This window comes from Taurulus bubalis (assembly GCF_910589615.1).
Source record: "Taurulus bubalis genome assembly, chromosome: 7".
NCBI classification, from domain to species: domain Eukaryota; kingdom Metazoa; phylum Chordata; class Actinopteri; order Perciformes; family Cottidae; genus Taurulus; species Taurulus bubalis.
The window spans coordinates 4,493,456-4,514,065 of NC_136595.1; the positions used below are offsets into that span (position 1 = coordinate 4,493,456).

The 20,610-nt window shown below is 42.7% G+C and overlaps 1 protein-coding gene across 1 annotated transcript; it reads left to right on the plus strand.

Moving 5' to 3' along the window:
* Window positions 1-19,244: 19,244 nt before the first annotated feature.
* diras1a (DIRAS family, GTP-binding RAS-like 1a) lies at window positions 19,245-20,348 on the plus strand (the record flags this gene model as incomplete). Its single annotated transcript, XM_079221311.1, has 3 exons — window positions 19,245-19,382; window positions 19,490-19,660; window positions 20,058-20,348. 3 exons carry the CDS (start codon window positions 19,245-19,247, stop codon window positions 20,346-20,348), a joined length of 600 nt encoding a protein of 199 aa, XP_079077437.1.
* Window positions 20,349-20,610: the final 262 nt, after the last annotated feature.

The window sequence follows — 20,610 nt, forward strand, 5'->3', positions numbered from 1 at the left end:
AAACAGATTGACAGTAACAGTGTGCATAGACAAACAAATATCAACTAAAACTCACTTTGTGAGTGAGTGTGTGTGCATATTTGTGTCTGTCCATGACTTTTCCTGCAATCTTCATAATATTTTGGGTGGCCTGTTACGGCTGCATGCTCAAGGACCTCTCGTGGTTGCGGTGACTCATGTCTTCCCAAAACACTTATTATTATTATTATTATTATTATTAACTTGGTGAGTTTGATCTGCATGACTTTGAGCCGATTCCCTGCATACGTCACCACTTGTTTGCCCAGGCCGTTGGGATCAATTGTGGGTTGACTAGTTGACGAACTAGGTGATATCTGCAATAAGTTACCAAACATATATGAGATGAGAGAAGCGTTTCAGTCTAGTCAGTATAACACGCACACACAAAAATGCTTTTTTTTCTATTCTTATGGAATGTAACTTTGTCATTCAGTTCATATTCAGATAGAAACGATATCTCCTCCTCTGCAGCAGATGCGTCTAATAATCTGTCGCTTCAGTTTTCCGTTTGGCTCGATGTTTCTCAGTCTGTTAGATAACGTGTTATCCAAGTTTCTCCTGCGGCTGTTTTCCAGCCTCCGCTCAGCTGATCCTGAATCTGTCTGACAACAAACACTTTCCACTCGTTACTCTGCTCTTCATCTTTCTGTTTTCATCTTTCTGCAGATTGTTTCTGCAGAACTGCTGAAAAAAAAAATGGAATCTGACTTTTCATCAGTTTATTCAACCTTTTAAATTAATCATCAGAAGATTTTTTTAGGCACGTGTTGTTTGTTGTTATGTAACTGTAATCATTTTACATAACAAATTATTGACTGCAAACGTAATGCCAATAGATCATCTTTCATCAATATAACGAGGGCACAATCTGACAAACAAACGGACGACATGCTTCATCTGTTTTTTTATATTGAAAGTGCGATGAAATGTTTTTATGGTTGAGTTGGTTTTTAGTCACGTGCGTAATACATTTACCTCCAGATAACCGAGAATGAGGACTGTGGATTCTGTCCTCCATCACAATATGAATTATCTTATAATCCTGATGAACTGAGGGAATTATTGCAGGAAGCTAAACCTGTTCAGTGTTCATCTGGATGTTCATCTGGATGTTCATCTGGATGCCTGACTTTAAACCAAAACCACCATCGTTCCTGAACCGAGGAGAACATCTTAGCGTTGGGGTCAGCAGAAACACGCACCGTGCACTAATCAATCGATAAACCGATCAATAATGAGACCTCAGATGGCGTGTGTGTGACACAGTGAGGTCATAACTTTGGGGTCAGGGCTGCACATGCTCAGTGCGCTCTGTAAAGCAGCTCATGTGACTGAGTCGGGCCGTGACCTTCACTGCAGAGACGACAAATCAGTGAACTCGCACCAACGTGTGAGAGGAAGTGACTCTGCGGTTTGTTTGTTTTCCGTTTCAGACAGTACATAAAAACAACTGTCTGTTTATCCGTTGTTATTAAGATGGTTTTGAATCTCTGTCGTCAGGTTTGTTTTTTTGTGCTCGGCACAGCAGATCTGGAGTCAGCAGGCGGTCCAGTGCACCAAATGTCACTGCTGCAGCATTTATTATGAAGAGCTGGCCCTCTGGGATTGTGGGTAAGAGGAGGAGGGTGGGGGCACCTGATCCAGACTGTCATTTAATGTGGATCTACTGGACGTGTTCTCAGGTTGCAGAAGACAGGAATGAAGTCATGTTATTCCCACCGTTCAAAACATGTTAGCAGCTGATGTATAAAATGTGATGTAATACTTTCATCATGATGCATCCATTTTGTTATTATTGTTAATTTGATAATCTAAACCTTTTTCACTTTGAGTGATACAAAAAAATTTGAACCGCTTTAGTTGTTTTCTACAACAATAGAGCATGTCAATTAATTTGAGTGTCAGAAAATAGATTTATATAGATAAATGTATACACAGCATTTATAAAGTTCATGTTGGAGACAGATTACTGAGCAGCAGAGGAGCAGATACTGGACTTCTAGTTAAAAAACTTTGAATCCTACATTTCCCATAATGCAACTCGATAGCATTAAAGACTCTTTAATGAGGCGCATGAGCTCTGTGACTATTCCCCGTCAAGTGAGGTAAACGTCTCCACACTGCTGGTGACCGTTACTGCTGTTAGATAGCGAGCTGGCGTCAGGAGGCTGCAGCATCCGACTAACTTCAGCCTTAAGATTATAACAGCTGGCTAACAGGAAGAAGACTGAAGGGACATGACGGCAGATCAAACGGTATTTATTAAGGTATCGCTAACTCTCAAGTTAAGACAAGGTCACAAATTAATTATCATTATGTCTATAAAACAAACATTTGTTTAACAAAAAAACTAAATGCATTAACATCTATGGGATCTTCGCTTTTCTAGCCCCACAAAAAGCGATGCAGCTACTCACTATTACTGCTCACTGAGTTTCAAGTCCACACACCAACGAATATCGTCCCGCCAGAGAACGCGACACCAAACGTGTCACAAGCGGACAGCCCAGGAGGTCAACACAGTAATTAAAGGCACGATACGTAGAAAAGAATCAAACAACCCATTCGCCCCACTGTCCCTGGATGTGATGCTGTGTTCACCGCCCTGACGTGTGGTTGTATGATGTGCTCATCAGTACGACTGTTGCTGTGAGTGTATCAGCAACAGTCGACGGAGCGAGGAGAAACAGGCAGGAGGACCAGCACGTGATTGAAGAAATATACTGCTGTGGACGGGGGAAGCTAAACAAATGACCTACAACAATCTGTATCATTTTAAGTTTACACACATTAGATATATTTTCCAAACAAATGTTATGCAAAAATATTGTATACTGAGACTGATTAATTGACTGATTTATTTTTGGGTCTTTAGTCTTTGGCTAAATCATGTTTTGCTGCTGCCACAGCAGCGTGCCCCACCATCAGCTATCATCTACTGAAGGTCATACACTGACTAATATGTACCTCACATAAATCCCCTCCGAGACATCTGAAATATCCCTTTAACCTCCAAACAGTCCAAACAGAGAGGCAGGGAGAGAGATGTCTGCGTGTGCTCTTGTGTTCTTATGATGACCTCAGGAAGACAAAAAGAGAAGGGTAACCAAGACAATTAGAGCCGATCCAGACAGGACAGACAGATCCATGGTGATCCCACAATGAACAAGCTTTCTCCCGTGATGATGATGATGATGATGATGATGATGATGATCCACGTTTGGATCCACTCAGGTATCAGTCGCATAAAAAGACCTGCAGCGCCACAACAGACCTGACGAGGCTGAAGAGAAATGATGATTTCCCGTCTCCTACAAACAAAATGTCCTCTCCAACATATTTAGTTTCACCAAACGACCAGATCCTCCAACACAACATGAGCTGTTAAGGACTGGAGCATCATGACTCCGTGTTCTGGTTCTGCTCAGACTCTCATGCCTCTGTGTTCATGACAGTGAAACCTCCTGGACTGGTTTCATAATAAAACAGTCTGCAGTGTCTTGAGACACACTGTGGTTATCAACCACCGTCTTTCACAAAGACCGATTGAACCAGACATCAATGGTGGTCCTCAAAGACAGAGTAGGTCTTAAAGTGTGTGTGTGTGAGAAGGTTAAGTGTGTTAAGGTTAAGTGTGTGTGTGTGTGTGTGTGTGTGTGTGTGTGTGTGTGTGGGCCCCCATCATAAAGACCTCAGCTGGTGTGTGTGTGTGTGTGTGTGTGTGTGTGTGTGTGTGTGTGTGTGTGTGTGTGTGTGTGTGTGTGTGATGTCGGTGTTTCTCATCAAAACACTGCTCTGACATATTGATGTTCTGTGTTACCATGGTCCCCCCATCATCATCATCATCCAGTGATGTCTCTTTCCACCTCCCTTTTCATCTCAAACACACACACACACACACACACACACACACACACACACACACACACACAGAGAAAGAGAGAGAGAGAGAGAGAGCGCTCACTGCTGCAGTCGTTGGCAAAGCATGCTGGGTAAGAAAATGTGGGAGCTCCCGGGAGGATAACGAATCAGACGGGGACTTTAAAGCGAGCGTTAACGGGGCCCATTAACGGGCTGCAGTTGCTATGGCAACAGCCGATCCGATGCGCGTGACCCCGATACGAGACGACGACGAGGAGATGAAACGGGACGAGCTCAGAGAGAAAGACAAAGCATCAAACCATCTGCAGTAATATCTGCTTATTGCAGAAATGTCTAACATTGGCCATTCAGCCACAAGAAATGTGGATTTAATTTAGAAACTGTGAGTTAATTTAGAGTCTCACCGTAAACTGTTATACGCTCAGTTTGAATCAGGCTCACGATAAAAAAAAAAAAAAATACAAAATGAATCTATTAGCGTAAAACGAAACACTGGGTAAAAAAAAAGGGAATATATATATATATATATATATATATATATATATATATATATATATATATATATATATATATATATATAGCGCATATAAATATTGAAACATTCTTTTTCAGTAGAATTTGGGACAACTTCTTTCCAATCAGCCGGCATATTGTTATTGGATATCGCTCCATCACAGCTGACTGAACATCACAGCACTAATGCGCACGTCCACCTCAATGAGGAAAGATCATCAGTAGTCAAATGTTTACAACGGTCCACGTCCCATTGGCTTCTCAAATTCACGCAGTGAGTCAGCGCAGTCTTCCTCTGCAAAGGCCTAATTATGTATGCATGCATGCTGATGTAAAAAAAGTAATATTATATAATGCGACAACCAATAATGTGTCTGTCGTTTCAGGCCTGATTAACTTCCTCTTCTTCCTCCTGCCGAAGGTGATTTCCGTCTTTAGTCATGACCTCATCTGTTAAAACAGATCTACTGACCAAGGAAGACGGCTCACACACTGGAGATCATGGTAAATGGACCCGTACAGCACTTTTCTAGTCTTCCGACCACTCAAAGCGCTTTAACACTACATGACATCATTCACACACTGATGAGAGGAGCTACCATGCAAGGTGCAACATCAGGATGATCAACCATTCATACACAAGCAATTATACATTCCTTCACGAGCATACGGGAGCAAATTAGGGTTAAGTGTCTTGCTCAAGGACACATCGACATGGACTAGCGGAGCCGGGGATCAAACCGCCGATCCTCTGATTGAAGGACGACCCTGCTCACCACTGGGCCACAGTCGCTCTATATGTTGTGTGATTTTAATCATGGATGTATTAGTCTTCTCCGCTGCTCTCTTTCTTTCTGAAATCAGATTCTAAAGGTGTGGAACTCTCTTTACAGTAAATGCTCCCACATTAGAGATATATTGTGTATCTGAACAAAGGGAGTGTCGATCACTCCCACACCACCACTCCCCCACATCCTTCCCAACCTGCATCTCTCGCTCACCCCCTGTAGGGAACGTCTGGTTACCCTGGCAACCGCATCCTCCAGGCAAAGAGGAGGAGGAAGAGAAAATGGCGTTAGTGTGTGCAGAGCGAATGCAGTCAAAAATCTCTAACATCGTCTTCTTCTTGTCTCAGATTCAGGGAGTTTAAAAGACCTTCGACCTCAACTGTAACACAGTCCTGATGCTTTTACACTGATACTGGAACCCGGATGAGAGTATAATTTCATTTGGTGCGTCAGAGGAGACACTCCCTGAGACATTAAAAAGCAACCCCTCGATCAGTAAGTGCCCTCCGGATGCTAAAAGCTAAGCTAAACGAGTCAATTTGAGTTATACGGCGCCGGATCACGACAAATCACCACGTTGATGAAAGCTAGATGACTATAGCGTATCATCCACAACGTGTCGCACACGGTTTCCTTTCTGCTGCAGCTCAAGCAGACCCAAACCAGCAGTGAATGTTTCTACTCACAAGTACTGTGTGTGTTTTAAAGCCTGATGCCTCCTCTGCCTTTGTGCCATAGAGCTCCGTCAACAACGATGAGCCTCACTGAGTCACTGCGAGACTCGTTCCTTCATCCCATGAACACACACTGTAGGCCATTTTGACAAAACCCCACACACACCGTCCCGCTGCCATGAATACTCACTGGAGCACCAAATGTGGATTAATCCGCCGCTGAAAGTAGTCCCTAACAAATGCACTATTTCTAAAAGCTACAGTGACTGTCCTTTTTAAACATGAAACTATGCATTTGTGTTTTTAGAGATTTACGTCTAGACTTGGAACCGGCGGAGCTGAGAGCGGAGAGCACATACGTCAAGTGGAAGACTTGAGAGATGGACTGATGTGCTGTTGGTTTGGGTCTTTTTAATGGGATTGTTTTGATGATTAGAAAAACCTGATCCTTTACTCTTGCAAAATGATTCACCGTCATCTTATCCTCCAAAAACTTGAACTAATAACTTAAATTGTGACAGAAATTGACAAAAATAGCAAATTGTTACTGGAGGTACAATCACTGTGTTTTCAAGACTTGTGGGTACAAAGAGGAGGAAGAGGAGGAGGAGGAGGAGGAAGAGGAGATGGGTGGATGTTGGAGGAAGCTTTTACCGCACATTCAACAGGCTTCATTCAGCACATTAACAAAGGGCTGTGTCATCACAGAGTGAGTCAGCGCTCGCACTTCCTGTCTGCGAACACATGGCCATATTGTTGTTGTTGAGGAAACATGAAATGTGCTGCTTCTGTCTCTGTGACTTCTGGAGGTCGACGGCGTGTCCGCGTCTTTATCTGGAGAAAATCTAAAATTACTTAATCCGACTTCACACGGCTCCAGACATTTTAGACTGCTATGAAACATGTGGGGTAAAACTCCTGGAAACACCTGGAAACACCTGGAAACAGACACACTGCGACACACAAAACGAACACAGGAGACAACCTGACTGTTCGGACTGAATGTGAGGCCTTTCCATCAAACCAAACTTTCAAGCTCAATGTGGACTATGAATCCCCAAGAGTCTGAATACCTCCGTCTTCACGACAACGGCGTGAACGCCACTTGCGATTGAGCGGGTGAAAGCTCTGGAACAAAACAACGAGTGGACCTTGAGTTGACATCGTTGTTTGGAACCAAGAATAAGATTCAGAATAAAATTCAGCAGATTTAACCAGCAAGAAGAAGGTCAAAGGTCAGAGGTGACACATCACTGCCACATCAGACGTCTGTGTTTGATGGAAAACGTTCAGCTCTCCGTCCAAAGCTGCTTATTTTATTTTTTTTTATACATAAAATGTATAACTCGTACATAACTTCATCGCTGCCTCTCTCAGTGAGAGAGAAATGAATTCCGTTCCCCGAGGCTCGCTGAGTCACGACCCGAAAACACGGCAAATATTTTTAACGATCCGAACTGAGTCTGATACACACAGGTCAGGGGTCAGAGGTCAAACTCCTTTTACCCTCTTGGTCTGTTTCTGATAGAAATCAGCACGTCCGTGTGAATATAACAGAGACATTTCTGACGTTTCTCTGATTTTATCCACGTGATGCATCAGTGATATTGGTGACAAGAGGTGCCTGTGAAGACCCCAAAGGGTGACAGGCGTTTATCCGCCACAGCCACCGCCTGTTCAGCCGGCTGCCGCCTGGCAAGAGGCGCAGAAGCATCAGCTGCCGGACCACCAGGCCTCAGAGCAGCTTCTCTCCTCAGGATGTGAGACTTGAAGGGTTGTCTCATGTCAAAAAAATGGACTACATCATTTTTGTTGAGCAGTGACAATAAATCAACCATAACCCTTGAGCGTTTGCTCACTGCAGCTTTATTTAGGAGGAAACTAAAATCAAGAAATCACTTTTTAGATTGATTTCCTTTCTTCCAGCCAGCTGGTTGGAAAAACATGAGAGATGTTGCAGAGAAATAATCCATCAGGTTTGATTGTTTCTCATCATAGGGACTTGCAGCTGACAGAAATCACTTCCTGCTGTTGTGTTCAAGAACACTCAGACATCCGACTTTTGAACACCAGCAGAGGGATGATTATCGGAAAATTAAACAACAGGTAAATTTGTTTGTTTTCTCGTGTTAAATGTTTCTGTTCTACAGCCGCCTCTCGGCTGTCAGAGTTTCCTTGAACGCATCAAAGGGGAAGTACATGTACTGTAGGTCTGAATGTGTGTTTAGGAATTGAGACCTGATAAATGTTGCTGTCAAGACTTTGGCCATTTAAAAAAAAAGAAACTTCACATTCAAAATTACATTTATAAAACAACCAATTCAGTGCTTTGGGAGGAAATTTGTACCAAGAGCGGTTTTACAGATATTTTGTAGATTTATAAAGACACTTTTGCAATACTGGAAGTTAAATTTGATTTGCCAAGTAAAGATTTGACGGCTCAAAGAAAGAAAAAAAGAGTAGCTTTGACATCAAGAATAACTGCGCAGACATTGATGGATCATCTCTCTGCAAAGTCACTGTAGGTTCATTAACGTGTGTTTGCGGGGATGAGGAGGTTTTTACAAACTGTTACTTTATGTAACCATGTTACAACAATATAGGCCTAAATTCCAGTTTGTTCATTGTGACGCACCCTGTGGTGACCTTGTAGCACCATTTTTAGCGATTATTCAACACTTACTAAGAACTCCAGATTACAGCCCTGAAACCAGCATCTGAAATCTCCTCTCATGTTTCTCTCTTTTCCTTCTGTAAACATGTGAATCTGATTAAACTGAAGCTTCAAGGTGAAACTCTGGATTTGATGTGACATTTCCTCTCAGCTGTATCATGATGTCCATCAGTAAAACAGATGTAGAGAGAAGAGGAGCCGCACCCTCCATAGCACATCGGTCAGACTCGTCCATCAGCACGCATTAATGATTCATTTCATTTTTAAACGTCCAAGTGTGGCTTAAAGCCTTCCAGCAGATAAATAAGGAAGCTTATAAATGCAAAAAGGCTAAATTAGTTTTGTGAATACACCAGATTCTGGCACATTTACAACCAGACTGTTGTCAACCTTTTCTAACAAAACCAGTGCGTCCCAAAACCTCAACCTGCGTTTCCCAGTGGTTTATGATGCTGATCACATGACGACCTTTCCCCCTTCACTTCCTGTCCACTCTGTCCTCTACTGGAGGCACATATTAGAATAATAAAAGGACTTGCAGCTTTTAACTCAGGATTCAAAGTGTGTGCTTTTCATAGAATGCCATATGATGTGGCGTTATTATTAAAGATGCATTGAAAATGAACCACAGTCAGCAAAACTCATAATACTGAGCCACGGAATATGATGATAAGAGAATAACACGCCACCTGTGTAATAAGCAAATATATAGCTTAATTTGTCTTGTTCTTATATTCTTGGGAGATTCATCTCTTGGATGATTCCCGCATATTTATTTTCATCACCTCGTAGATAAAACTGATTCAATATCATGTGAATCCAACAAAACAAACATAAAACATGTTTAAAGGCAAACGTCACCAGCAGAGCTGCTCCTGATCCCACAGGGTTCCTTTATTATTCCTATTTCCTCCTTTTACTGGATCTACTTTCACTTTTCATGTCAGATCCATGAATCAACAATAAATAGGCTAATGGACAGAAATAATCAGCAATATGAATCTGTAAAAAATAACCGATCCCTCCATGAGAACAAACATAATAAAAATAATAAAACAATAAAAAAAATAAAAACATAATCAATACAAAGAGAGCGACTTTAAAGGCCACTGAGACAAACGGAATAAATGAGCAGCCTCCACTAAACTGGCCTGGAGCCTCCCAGCACCAGTGAAACCAGCACAGACTGGGACAGACCGCGGGAGACGTTCAAGGCCACAGATCTTCAACCAGCCGGAAACCAAATGAACAGCCTGGAATCAGACCAACACATGTTCACATGTTTGATTCAACGCGGACGAGCTCGACGCGTCCGCGAGCGTGGAAATGTCTCGTTTGCACGCAGATGCAAAGAATCGGATTGATTTATAACATCGACTATATTCTCCGTTTCATTTCAGAAATCAAATTGTGAAATGTGTTTCATCTTCTGTTTTTTTTCCCTGTTGTTTGACCTCTGAAATGTGTGTGTGTGCGTGTGTGTGTGTGTGTGTTTTCTGACGACATTTATGATTCATCGGCTCCTCCATCCTCCATCCCTCTGCCCGCATGATGGAGGAGAAAGAAAATAGGACGCATCCCGCAAAAAAAACAAAAAACGCATAATGATGAATTAGCCCAAATGAAAACATGATCACAACGCAGCTTTGAAGAGCGACTTTAATCCATAAACATTGTATTTTAAACGTTTTAAACGCTTTGTATTAATCTGGACCCGCAGCCTCCTCCCGTCGGATCGGCGCTAATCATCGAGGCGTTTATTGTCTTTAATTCGCAGTTTTCTTTAATTTGCTGCACAGCCTCAAAGAACCGGACCGAGCCGTGCCGGGTCGGTAGTCTATCCCGGGTTAAAAAAAAACATATATGCATGCAATACGAGATCAATGTGAGCTAAAGGCAGAAATATTAGGAGCGGTCTGCTCTTACCTCATGACTCCGAGCTGAGCTGAAGATCACTGAGGGAGAGAGAGGGAGGGAGGGAGAGGGAGAGAGAGGGAGGGAGGGAGAGGGAGAGAGGGCGGGAAGGGGAGGGGGCTGCTATTTCATCCGTTTATGAACCACATATTCATAAAAAGAAAAAATACTCAATACTCTCAACCTTTTGTCATTTAAGTCGTGAGTCTGATTATTAAAAAAATTGACCACCCTACCATTTTTTTTATGTTGTATAACGTGGCAAAAAAAGGACAACAAAATAAGTAGGGCTCTAAATAAGCGACTGTCATCTTTAATGACCAAATTAAATATTCTGCTTACACCCTCACCTATCACCGTCTGCCTTTGAGGAATCCACATGTAATGTATTCGGGGTCTTATTTCCTCACTATACATGTTTTACTGGTCTTTGTCCTCTCCCAACATTTACAAATATTTATTCCAACCATTTTGGCAATACTTCCACTGCCCACTAGATGCCACTTTTGGGATTTTTAAAAAAAATTCATATCAGTTCGTCATATTGCATATTTACATGCGTACATGAGATTTGGTCTCTGCATTTAACCCATCATCCTAAGGAGCAGTGGGCTGCTGTGAAGCGCCGGGGAGCAACTGGGGGTTCAATGTCTTGCTCAAGGACACTGCTATCTTTATTTGGGGGAGTTTTTCCTGATCCGATGTGAGTGTGTGTGCGTACAGATTGTAAAGCCCTCCGAGGCAAATTTGTGTTTGTGATTTTGGGCTATATAAAATAAACTGAATTGAATTGAACTTCGTCATGCGGACTATGGAGAGACTGGGGATCGAACCGGCTACAGCCGCTAGCTACAGCCGCTATACCATCATATTGGCCAATGCTCCCAACCCAGAGGAAGAGATCCACTGTTTTCCTGTTGGATTGCTCCCCATATTATCCCCACACAACTCCCAACATCTTCTCCAAGTCCACAAAACACATGCAAACTCCTGTGAACCCCGACAACCCTGCAAGGATGAAACTCAACATTACTACTCCTGGATTTGGGGGTCTGAGCACCCTGGAATGAGCTCGGCCTGCTTCCTTGAGGCCAACTGAAAGCCCTTCTCTCTCCGAACCCCGAACTCCTTTTATTTTTACTCTGTGACTGTTTAAAGGCCCAAACCCCTTTCTGGTGTCGGCCTGCTGCTTCAGGGGACTCTTGGGCCAACCGAGCCAGAAATGCCTCCTTCAACTCCAGCGTCCACCAGCGGGATCCTTAGGTCGCCTCCATAACAGTAAGGGACTATAGCTGAGGGCCAGAACTCTTGTATCTCTTTCAGTAAAGGTTTTGAACATGGCTCCCTGGATTCCACGTGCCGAGGGTCCCCCCATCCTCCCGGGGACAAATTAAAAATTCTTCTGGAAGTAGGACCTTGTGTTCCCAGTTCACCCGCGCTACACTTTGTTCAGTCTTCTTCCTCCATCTGATCCAACTCACCACCAGGTAGTGATCAGAGCTCTGTTCACCCTCATGAAGATCTGATGACGGCCACAAAGTCCCCCATCGATTGTGAGACCGAGTACTAGAGATTCAGCCTGTGCCGAAACGTTGTGTTTGTTACGGCCAAGTCATGCAAAGAAGTCCCATAACTCCAAATATGTGGACAGCTGAGCATATGTGACATTGTATTCAAGTGAACTGTTGCTCATCTGTGTGTGTATGTGTGTATGTGTGTGTATATATACTGTATCTATATGTGTTTCATTTGTTTTATTGCAACCCTCCAACTGTCCACTAGAGGAGGCTACAGGTCTTGGGTTCAGATTCATGATTTGTTTTGTATGTCCCTTCACAGTGAGACTTACAGAAACATCTACAGTTTCTGCTGATGCAAAATGTGACAATAATCAATCAGTTATTGATCACTCACTGCCGTCAGCCCCAGACTATAAACAGTAACATGCAACATAGACAATAATGTACATTATTAATCCAGAAACATCATGGATTATAGTAAAACACAGACAGGTGTTTTTACTGAGTTTAAATACATGTTGCTGATAATACTTACATACTTATGAATGCAGGACTTTAACCTGTTCCGTTTCTATCTTCAAGCAGTCAACTAGTGGAGTGGGAGGCTTAAAAAGGTCTGGACCTGCACACAAATTAGTGCAGTGGTTCTTAACCTTATTGGAGGTACTGAACCCTGCAAGCTTCATCAGTGCATTCACCGAACCCTTCGTAATTGGAAAAATAAAAAATGATTTCTTCAAAACATAGGTATATATTTTGTTAGTGCACAAAATGAACCATGCATCAGTTGCACACAAAATCACTTTGTTCAAAGAACAAAATCAACAAAACATGAATTTCACACAAAAACATAACTCAATGAATATTTACTGAAAATAAATGAAGAAAAATTGTGTGTTGCGGCCCGACATTGCTAGTGTGAACCGGGCTGTCTTGACCCCTGTCGAACCCTTTAGAGTGACTCACCGAACCACTGGGGTTCGATTGAACCCAGGTTAAGAACCACTGAATTAGTGTATTATTATTTTTATTTCAGTAAAGCACTTCTTCCAAAACAGCTTGTTTGGTGTCTTTCTGTCACAGATGTCGAGAATGAAAATATACAGTTTTCTATCTCACTATTTTCTGTCTTTTTTTAAAACAGTTTCTAATTCTAATTCTATGTAATACATGATCTGCAGTTGTTTCTTTGATCCAATCTAAAGGGATCTGATGGAGCACAAGGAGAACTATGTGAAATACTGTATGTTGAGTGAAAAAATCTTATTTACTGTATCTGTATCATAATCAAATCTTATTAAAAAAAAAACTTTAATATTTTCTTGTCATTTCAACACATTTCTTGAACTTGAACCCAACATCCTCATCATTATAACTGTTTTTAGTGAAAACTTATTGGATTTTAATGTCATGTTTCATAATGTTGTTTTACTCCACACTTTTTCTGTTGATGACGCATGAGTGACGCTGATGGAGGTGGAGGGAAAATGTATTTATACTTTGGAGGACGATGATGATGAGATTTCAAGGGGCGAGCTGAAAATAAGACTTCCGCTTCACAGTTACAGCCTTCAGAATAAAATGTAAAAACAATGTGATTTCTCGCTTTATCTAGGTAATTCATTGTGACCTATATTTGACCAGAATGCTTGTCTGACATCGGAATGTCACATGCGATACCAATTTACAACTACAACAATACTATGTCTTCTATGAGGCTGCATTGTATGTCCTATCTTACTTTAAGGGTTTTTAATGACTGCTTGTTTAGATTCCATGCGGCAAATTAATGTTTTGTTGACCATTTTTGACCTCTGCGGGTTGAGCGATATCGTGCTCTTATTCTGAAAATAAAAAAAAAAACGAGCGAAAGTCTTGTTTCCTGTTTTTTGCCGACTGAGCGGAGGAAGGAGGTGATAGTGATGGATGGAGGAGGAGGAAGAGGAGGGCTGATGTGTTCTGATCAGTAGCAGGTCTGAGGATGATGATGGTGACGATGATGACGATGATGATGATGCTGTGAGTCAGAGAGTGGAGGGTTCACGATGCTCACAGCCGCTCCAGAGTAGAGAGACCCCGCACACAGAGAGACGAGGACCCGCCTAAGGAGACACGGTGAGTCCGCACACACCGTGTACCACCGTGCACGCGTGAGTGCGTGTGTGTGCGTGTGTCTGTGTGTGTGCGTGTGTTTGTTTGTGTGAGTGCGTATGTGTCTGTGTGTGCGTGCGTGTGCGTGCGTATGTGTCTGTGCGTGTGTGTGCACGTTCATCTTAAACTACTGGGTACCCTGCTGTGCGCGTGCCCGAGCCGTCCTTACTTTGAATGGGAGTCAGACTCATTACCATGATGTGAGGAGATAATGACACCCTGCAGCTGATTGAAACTGAGAACAAAGCAGTGGGTCAGCTGTGTGTGTGTGTGTGTGTGTGTGTGTGTGTGTGTGTGTGTGTGTGTGTGTGTGTGTGTGTGTGTGTGTGTGTGTTGTAGCATACAGGTATGTTGTGTGTGTTGTGACCGCTGCCAAATAACATCATCGGAATAGTCGGTGTCGATGTGTTTGGAATACTGCAACGAAAGTAAACTCGTGATTATTTGTAAAGATAAATATGATATAGTCTAAGTACTCCTAAGCAGTGATGGAATCAGTAGATAAGAACCTTAACTGATGCAGAAGTAGGCTAGAAATAAAATAATACTCCATTAAAAGGGTAACAGAAGTAGCTTGGTAACCAACATGAAGCCTAAAAAAAACCTGAAACAAAATGGCCAATTATATTATGTCATAGGATACTTGTTACTGATGCATTAAGTAATATAGTAGTAGTATAGTAGTAGTATTGTATAGTATTGTATAGTATACTGCAGCTACGTACAAATAGTATAGTACAAAACATGACATAACATAACATAAGATGGTGTGGAGCAAGAGTTTCGGCTCATTCTTTGAGTTTAAAAGCTGAAGAATGTTTAGTTCTGATTAAACTAATTACCGGTATTATCATTAGTACCACTGGTACACCACCATGTATATCACACTGTAACTTCCACTGGTACACTGCTGATACGAGTGTGGACTCAGAAACACATGAAGCTAGATCGTAAGAAGAAACTCCCCTGGATTTTGTTTTAATATATTCTTACAGTTTATGAGAATATTAATTATAATAGATTATATTTATATCTAATTGCATTATTATTATAGTTATATTACAATATATTACAATTCAAAGATGAGATTGAAGCTCTGGGGATGTCAAATTTAAGGTGTGAAACTGCAGCAGCGCACCCACACACACACACACACACACACACACACACACACACACACACACACACACACACATACAGTGTTTTGTATCCTGCACTGATAAAACTGAATTCCTGTTGACCTGTGTGTGTGTGTGTGTGTGTGTGTGTGTGTGTGTGTGTGTGTGTGTGTGTGTGTGTGTGTGTGTGTGGGGAAAATGACACAACTTGTGTTGATTGCCCACACAGCATTCCAGAGCACTCAGACACTATTGACACGTTATCACAACGTTCCGCTAACGTTTTAGTCTTTATGTATCTGCCGTCAGTTTTGGGAAGTTTCTTCAAACTAAATAAGGACAGAACGGATGTCCTCGTTACCTTATCACACTCGTTAGTTCATCACACAACTATAACTCCCAGGATGCATTTCACCGACGAACAAACACCCAATCACAGAGCCTCACATTATGTGACGCGCATCGCTATCGCTATGTTCTATATTGATTCGTTGAGTCGGCGAGCCGGAACTAAAGAGTTCCGGCTCGCCGACTCAACGAATCAATATAAAACTGTGACGTGTTTCTTTTCTGAGGAAGTCTTCTGGCTATTTTAGTATTTAGACATGTGAATAGTACAGGGGGAGAAAAAATTAAAATAAAATCCTTGTGCGTTTTGTGTGCAATTTATTGTGTCCTCTTGAACTGGGACTCAGACTACGAACATTTAAGGATGTCATCCAGCAGCCCATCCAGCAGCTCAGTCTCCTGGCGTCTGATGAACATCACAGCCTGAGACAGTCGTGACTGTGGCTTCAGATCGTGTGTCAGAAGATGTATAATTATATTCCTAATCAAGTCTGAGGCACACTGTTCTGACGTGATTAATAACACAATGATAAAGATCTCCCTGTGCATGTTATGTTTCACAGTCTGGTCCCGTGTGTGATTGAGCAGACGTATTCCTGGAGCTCTGGCTCATCCGTGGTGTTTTCCCTGCATTCCGCCTCCGCACAGGAAGTGACGTCGGACGATGTGGGCAGGCGGGTAACCGTGACAACGGCCCTGCCGATGATGACATGTTTGCACTCCTCTGCGAGTGTATAAATCTCCGCTGTCTGTCTCTCCTTCTCCTCCGAGCACCGTCGCCACGGCAACCAGACAACTCGCGCACACACGCACATTCAGATGCTCCCATGGTTACATCCAGAAACACAATGGATGCTATCAGGAGGCAGGTGCGTGTGTGTGTCTGTGTGTGATAGATTAACGAGCTGCTGATTAGTCACTGGTCTAAATTTGTGGCTGAGATAACGAGCGCTGATGTCAGCGCTCTGACTGAAACGCTCAGCTCGGAACAGCGAGCCGCTGATCTGAATTCAAACACTTTTTATTTTTACATGCAGTCTGGTGTTTGTGTCAGTTAGAAGGAAGCCTGAGGAGATATCCAGAAGTCAAAAGGGAGCTGGACTCGCTTTAGATTCGTGAAGATTCAACTATGTGTCCACACTTCAAGGCCCGGGGTCACACGGTGTGAATTGGTCTTTCAACCACTCCGGATGTCAGGATAGTATTTCATCCTATACCAAAATGTCTTAAAGCATCCAAGAAGCATTTCAGATGGACTGAAGTGTATATATGCGTTCTAGCCATATTCTGGATTTACAAACTGGACTGAGGTGTACTGAGGCTTTAGTTATGAAAGGTTGATCGATGCAGAGATCCTGAACCTGTGATTCATTTCAGAGTGTTTTCTTTTAATAGATCTGAGCATTATTTGCGCTGGTAATTCATGCGAAAAGTGTGAATTCGATAGGTCATGCACACACGCATGCAGGAACGGGTCTGTGGAACCAGACTGTGATGCTGTTTGAAAGGTAGACCGTCAGCTTGGCTCACACAGCGAGAAGCAGTGGGTGGAAAGAACCGGATGGTGGAACGGTATCTCCTGTTCTACAGACGCTATTACAGTCTGGATTCGGTGAGCTGCGGGAGGCTGTCAACTGCGAGTGGGAGTAGATAATGCAGTAGATCAGGGATTTATTACAGGGAAATCACATTTTTTCCCACCAGAAAAGTTGTCAAGCCCAGTGGCAAGTGCTCTTGAGACAGTGAAATGGTTTATATTTGAGAGCATAACTCACACTGTCACGTTGAAACCCCCCTTAGTAGTCTCTCCTCCTGGTTCCCATCAGCTCTCTTCTTTAACGAGACGCAAAGCTCTAATCGATGCTCGTCATTCTGCTGAGGGGGAATATAGCTCGGTATGCTGGGAAACTCCCCGAGGCCATTCGCTCCGTCTTTTTTTATCCACGTTATCTGTGAATACGCTGTGAGCGTTCAGAGGGGGCGAGGCGCTCATCAGATGTCCACGTGTTGCGGTCACCGAAGATTTAAATGTCACAGAGCTGCAGCACAAAACAGGCGCATCACAGCAGCATCTATTCATAAAACACACAGGTCCATATGTATACAGTAGGCCTATCATATTTACACATATCTACGTTTTCTTTCTTGCATTCAAATGATCTTTTTCAGCTGAATATATAATAAAATGAAGCTAGATGAACTAAACCAACATTTTTTTTGCTTACAAGTTTACCTTATTGTAGTGACCTGAACAAGTCACTACAATGTACAAAGTGATTTATCTGCTCAAATTAAGCCAGCCTGACAACCTCACTAAAATTAAACTGACTAAAATGAATAACTAAAGACCTTAGCCACAGCTGAACTGGAACAATCGCTAAAAGCATCTACCAAACCTAGCAAGAACTAGCTTGTCTTGTGTGAGGCAGTGGACAATCGAGTTCATAAGCACAACTCAGAGGCAGGTGGCAGGCAAAGTTCTTTAGTCGTGTATTCAGGCAGGGGTCAAACCCAGGAGATCAAACAAACAGGCGAAGAAATCCGATAAGGGGCATGCAAAATCCAAGGTCGACAAGACAAGCATAAACGGGGTCAGAACAGGTAGGCAGCAAGTACAACGATATGCTGGAGAGTTTGGCACAATGGACAAGACAATCTGGCAGAGGACACGTGCAAGTGAGGGGACCTAAATAGTGAGCTAATGAGGGAACGGGCTGCAGGTGAGCTGGATGTGAGGGCCAGGTGACGGTGATAAGGGGTAATCAGGTGTGAGTGGCAGGATCTGGAATGACAGGAGAGTGGTTAGAACTGACAGACAGGATGAAAACACTTAATATGACGGGGAATCCGTGACATATTGATTGATGACCATCACCAACTGTTTAATATTCTCAACAGATACCATTAGCTAGCCTTCACCAAACTGTTTTAGCTGCTAAATATGACTGTAAGCTCATTATTTAGTTGCTAAACATAACTGTAAGATCACTTGTTTAGCTGCTTAATATAACTTTAAGCTAATTTGTTTAGCTGCTAAAAAAAAATATCGGTCTGCTAACCTGAACCAAATACTTTTAAACCAAACTATGGGCTTGCTAACAGTGGATTTAATGAGCAGGGGACTGATGCACTGAAGCTTCTAAATTACATGGTCATTGTTATGGAGATAATCTGCACTTGAAGCTGGTTGGGCGTCCAGCTGAAGGACTCTCCCAGAATAAAACCACGAGAGTGGTTTTCATTTACCAGTTGCCGTTGATGGCACTCAGACTAATTACATTCAGATCGTTTGTCTGTTCCTGCCTCGCTCTGAAGGAACAGTGTGAGTGGAGTTCGTGCTCATTTCCCGCTTGCTTTTAAAAGTATTACCAGATATTGAGTTTTCTATTACTCTTCATTTTATTTGGATGATTTCCATTTTTTTAAAAGCCACCAAAACATTTCTGAAAATAATCTAAATCAACCTGAAACTCGATCCATCATACTACATAATATGTATACATTGGACTTCAACATTAAATGATGTGTGCTTTCACATCCAGGTTTCTCTTTCATTTCTGCCGTAGTACAACTTCTCTTTTCATCTCCTTCTCAGCATACAGTTCAGCTTTCCAGAGCAGCAGCAGACTCACACTCCCAGAATGCCAGAGCAGAGCAACGACTACCGGGTGGTGGTGTTCGGAGCAGGCGGAGTGGGGAAGAGCTCGCTGGTCCTTCGGTTTGTCAAAGGCACTTTCAGAGACACCTACATCCCCACTGTGGAGGACACATACAGACAGGTAAGACATGAAAACTATTTATATTTTTATTAGAACACAGTGTGTGTCATTTAAGCTGTTGTGATAACAACTTGTTGAATTTTGAACATTACCTGTTCTCTCTGCAGGTGATCAGCTGCGACAAGAGCGTCTGCACGCTGCAGATCACTGACACAACAGGAAGTCACCAGTTTCCAGCCATGCAGCGTCTTTCCATCTCCAAGGGCCACGCCTTCATCCTGGTCTTCTCTATCACCAGCCGCCAATCACTGGAAGAGCTGAAACCCATTTACCAGCAGGTCACAGTCTTTCATTTAGTTTCAAGGGGAACAGGATCATTAGATGTCAGATATCAGATATCAGATATTAGATTTCAGATATCAGATATCTTTTAGTTGGGAACTAGCAGCAGTTTGTCATGATAACCACAATTGGGAAAAAACACATGATAGCAGTCACTAATCATTATTTTACATCTTAAATTAAAGTTTTTATGAAAGAATTAAAGTAATTAGCTACAGTAACCTGGTCGGATTTTCTATAAAAAAATAAATACTGATAATATTATCAATTTCTATGAAGCAGTGTACGTTCTTCGCTTAATCTTTACTACAGGTGAAGTTTGAAAGCTTTAAAGCTGCATCATGAATGTTTTCTAGAAAGGTTGTGTTGACTTGATCAAAATATTCCCTTCAGGTCTTGGCCATCAAAGGTACGGTAGAGTCCATTCCCATCATGCTCGTGGGCAACAAAAGCGACGAGACGGCCCAGCGTGAGGTGGAGAGGAAGGATGCCGAGGCTCAGGCCGCCACCTGGAAGTGTGCCTTCATGGAGACGTCGGCCAAGACGAACTCCAACGTAAAGGAACTGTTTCAGGAGCTGCTGTCCCTGGAGAAGAAGAGGGACATGAGCCTGAGCATCGACGGCAAGCGCTCGGCAAAGCAGAAACGAGCCGACAAGTTGAAGGGGAAGTGCAGCATCATGTAGAGCGGGAGGGAGGTGGACTCGCTGTGGAGATGTGGAAGCAGCAGGCAGGAGGGGAAGTTTGCTGACAAGCTCTCATACAGACTCCCCCTTCCATCTTTTCCCAGCTCTGCATTACGGAGGATGGGTCTTGTTTGATGGCTCTCCTCCACCATCCGTCTGAACACTAAAGCCCCGAGGAACAAAAATGAGGAGACCGACTGATAATGAAAACTTGTATTTATACCAGGGCCTTGGGGCTCCTTCTGCCCTGAACTGGATTGTG